Raw genomic sequence first — 3836 nt, 5'->3', positions numbered from 1 at the left:
CAGTAGAAAAGATATTACAAAAATGTTATAAAATCATGGTCTAAATTAAGATTGGAACACATGAAGACAACCACAAGGAGGAACTAAATAATAAGGAAATAATATCCATGGTGACCAGCACTAAGTTCTATGGCGGAGAGATGGTGGTTTACTATCCTGCCCCAGCTAGAACTGCAGAGGGGGGCTCCCAGCCAGGAATACGCTCAGCTGTGCCGTCACTTTCCTCCTATGGTGTCTCCTCCATCCATCGCAGGAGAATGTCTAGTTCACTCAAGGCCTTCACCACTGCTGCCTGAGGCTCAAGCTGAAACAGACAGTCATGTGGTTAGCAACTCATAATATATGACATTTACTTTGGATGTTAATCCTCTTCTTTCGGTAGGTCTGATGGGCTTATAAGTGGTGTCTTCTGGACCATGACATGCTGAAGAGCTTGAAAGGAGTTTCAAAAACCCAAGATTTTCCAGGAGGAAGGAGGGTCATTCAGTCTACCACTGTGAACTTACATAGGGAAACTGAGGCTCTGGGGGCAGTCAAATTGGGACCACAGCTCAAGCTTCTTGAATCACAGAGATCAAAATAATTAGGTTTTATCTTTTTAAAAAAAAGCATGTCTGTGCATAGGTGTCTACTGTGCAGACTTCAGTTGAAGAAATATTTTTATGCCAATCATTGGGTTGGTGACTGGGGATTCAGTGTTGAATGGCAACACCCACAAGGGACGCCCAGTGGAGGGAGAGAGGCAGGCCAAGGCAGGCAAGTAAACCATAGTGTGGAAATGAGTGATGGAGCCCCCACAGGACAACGGGGAGGCACCCGCCTGTGTGTGGGGGGGTGGCCAGCACCTTCCTGGAGGTGCTGCCTAGGCTTCCTGAAGGATGAGTAGGAGTTAGTCAGCGAAGTGGGCTCCAGCCCATCCCGGCAGATGTGCAAAAGCATTGAGGTGAGAAACAGAGGGGAACAGGCATGTGTGAATTCATGAGTGTTTCTGAAGGCATGCGGAAGTCTGTGAACCTTGGAAAAGTGTTGTTTCTAGTTTGTACAGCTGAGGATTCAGATGTCTCTGGAGTGACTTGATGGAAGGACAGACATTCCCTTTCAGTTCCCAGGGCATAATCCAGTGTGAGTCCCCTTCCAGAGCCTGGGTGGATGCCTCCTGGGTTAGAAGCAGAGGATGGTCCACTTGACCTCAGAGGGTACTAACCTGAGGGCTACCGGCTTTCTACCAGCACGAATATCCATCCCACGGGCGCCCTCAGTTCCAAACACACCCATCCCAACCAAAGCCAAAATTGCATATACCTCTTCGAAGTGACTCAGAATCTGGCTGAATTTCTCCTTTGCATCCTCCCCGCAATGGCATGTCATGTGGGCATGCTGAAAAGGACACAAAGAATGGTAGGTTTTATTAAAGGTTCTGATTTTCTGCCTTTGCCATTGACATGAATTCGGTGGGAATTCCACGCTTTTACCTGCCTCACTATAAATGCTCCTTTCCTATAGAAAAGTCCTTTTGGACCTCATCATTTGGGATCATTAAATTAACCATTGGCTTGAAGAGGAAGCCAAGTTTTTAGGCTCAAATATGGAGCGCATTGCTTCCTATTAGAAACCAGTAGTGCTGAAATGTTCGGTGTCAGCTACCCTCACTGTGCCCCATGCGGCTTCTCCACCTCTATCCCCAGCTGTAATCCAGGAGCTCCCTCTTGGAGCTTTTCTGACCTCACATGGATAGGGAGAATTGGATTGCTAGGTCCCATTCAGATCCTATGAGCCTAATGGCTGCTCTGGACACAGGATGCACTAGCACACAGTAGGATCCTTCACTTATAGAAAAACTACAATTCCATAGGTAATAAATAATTATCAGTAATACAAAATATTCAGCATTTTATAATTCTTTAGACTTTCAAAGTCCTTTTTGCATAGGACATATACCCAAAAGTCAATAAAACCGACTAGTCACTGGGCTCAAGACAGATTATCAGAACTTTTGGACTCAGTTTTTCCATCCATTAAATGGGAGTAGGAAAGAGGGCACAGTTCCGATGCCATTGAAGCTACTTGCTGAGATGCATCCCGTTACCCAAATCTCTTACTCACACAGAGCCGGAGTTCCTTCTTGATGGTAAGAAAGGAGTTAGCGAGAGTGCTGATCTTCCGGAGGGTGTGGTGGTCAGGGGTCTGGTAGTTCTTGAATACTCTGTCTAGGTAGAGTCTCAGTAAATGACGGAGGAAGCAGCACTGGTCTGTAGGCTACAAAGAGGACAAGCACGTTTCAGAAGGTGGAGGGCAGGGACAAGCCCCAGGGTGATGGAGATGCCACTGCCCCGCCTCCCACCCAGAGCTCCTTCGGGCAAAACACACACCTTCATGTCTTGCAAAGACTCAGTCTTCCTCAAGATTCTGATGTCAACGTTTCCATCTCTGGCTTGCTAAACAGAAGAAGCAAGGCAAAAAGGATGCGTCGGTGACCTCTGCCACGGGTGTAGACACCAAGTACATGGCCCTCTCATCCCCTCCCTGCAAGGCTGAGTAGGAGGTGTCCTTTTCCCAAAATACTTTTAAATTATGAATTACAGGTATTTCTAGGGAAGGCATCCTTCTAATGATGAGTGTCCAGCCTGCCTCTTTTGGTGGTCCCACGGGCAGGGCTGCCAGGGGAAGAGACACCGACAAAGAGGGAACAAGAGAGGCTGCTGTAAAGAGCAGTGGGTGCTTCCCTTACATACCACACTGGCCTGTATCTCAGAAAACCCATTCTGTATCTCCTGAAGGTTCGTGGTGATCACACAGCTTCCCAAATGGAGTGTCTTCAGGCTGGCAGAAGGTGTCCAGAAGAGATAAAAGACAGCAGAGAGAAGGCAGAGGGGAAGACCAGAGACTTTCATCTTGTGCCTGGAATCTGAAGACTGCTGGGGCTAGGGATTCAAGGAAAGAGGATTGCTTACTGATTTCCCCCTGTCATACCTTAAGAAGCCTGTTGAGTCACCAGGGACATACCTCTCCCAGGTGTCCGTTCTCGGAAACTTAGCCTGATCTGGCTCCAAATGGTGTGACACCCTTCATGCTTGCCCTTACAAGGCAAACTTACTAGGACAAAACCATGTGTCTCATGTGAAGGGAAGACTTCAGGTGCTTGCTCAGGGTGCCACAAGGTCCTGCCTTCTTCATGCTGCCCCATCCTGGCCTACCGTCATTGCCCAGCAGGCAAGGCGTGGAGCAGCAGGCACTTGCAGTAGATAGAGTATGACATTTCAAGGGAAATGTCAAAACTTGTTTTAAGGAATTGACATACAGAGCCATCCCTTCCAGAATGCCAATGTTGTTCACCCTTCTGGTCCCCTGTGATCCACAGGGAACTTGGGGAAAACAGAATCTCACCAGAAACTGTGGCTGGACCCCCAAAAACACTTGGGGAGAATTGTGTGCCTTTATAGCCACCCCCAGGGCAGGGAGCTTAGCTCTATTTGACATTTGTCTGAGATCAGTTTGTTTATTTGGGGATAATGTGTTCATTTCAGTCCCGAAGCCACACAGAAACTCAGTGATATCATAACCATCTCATTACCAGGGAAAGGCGAGTCCTGATGGGCAATCAGCCTGATCCCAGCTAGCACTCCTCCTTCCTCCCCAGGCATCTGGGGCTCCACAGCGCCCTCTGAAGGAGAGCTGGAGTCAGGCATGCCAGGCATGTCCATGAGGGTGCTCTTTCCTAGCCCTGCAACTCAAGCTGGAGGCAAAGTGAATGGCCCCTCAAAGAAAGAGAAGAGAAACAGTAAGGGAACTTATTTCTTTTTGGGGAAATGCTGCTCAGTCAGAGAGCAGCTTAAACT

The 3836-nt window shown here is 48.1% G+C and overlaps 1 protein-coding gene across 1 annotated transcript; it reads right to left on the bottom strand.

Annotated features, from left to right (window-relative positions):
- Positions 1–226: 226 nt before the first annotated feature.
- Positions 227–2891, bottom strand: IL20 (interleukin 20). Its single transcript, XM_004470097.3, has 5 exons — positions 2733–2891; positions 2370–2435; positions 2104–2256; positions 1303–1377; positions 227–304 (listed from the first exon to the last, which is right to left on the bottom strand). Exons 1-5 carry the CDS (start codon positions 2889–2891, stop codon positions 227–229), a joined length of 531 nt encoding a protein of 176 aa, XP_004470154.3.
- Positions 2892–3836: the final 945 nt, after the last annotated feature.

This window comes from Dasypus novemcinctus, chromosome 13 (assembly GCF_030445035.2).
Source record: "Dasypus novemcinctus isolate mDasNov1 chromosome 13, mDasNov1.1.hap2, whole genome shotgun sequence".
NCBI classification, from domain to species: Eukaryota; Metazoa; Chordata; class Mammalia; order Cingulata; family Dasypodidae; genus Dasypus; species Dasypus novemcinctus.
The sequence above is the reverse complement of the archived record's forward strand: the minus strand, read 5'-3'. Positions and strand labels throughout refer to the sequence as shown.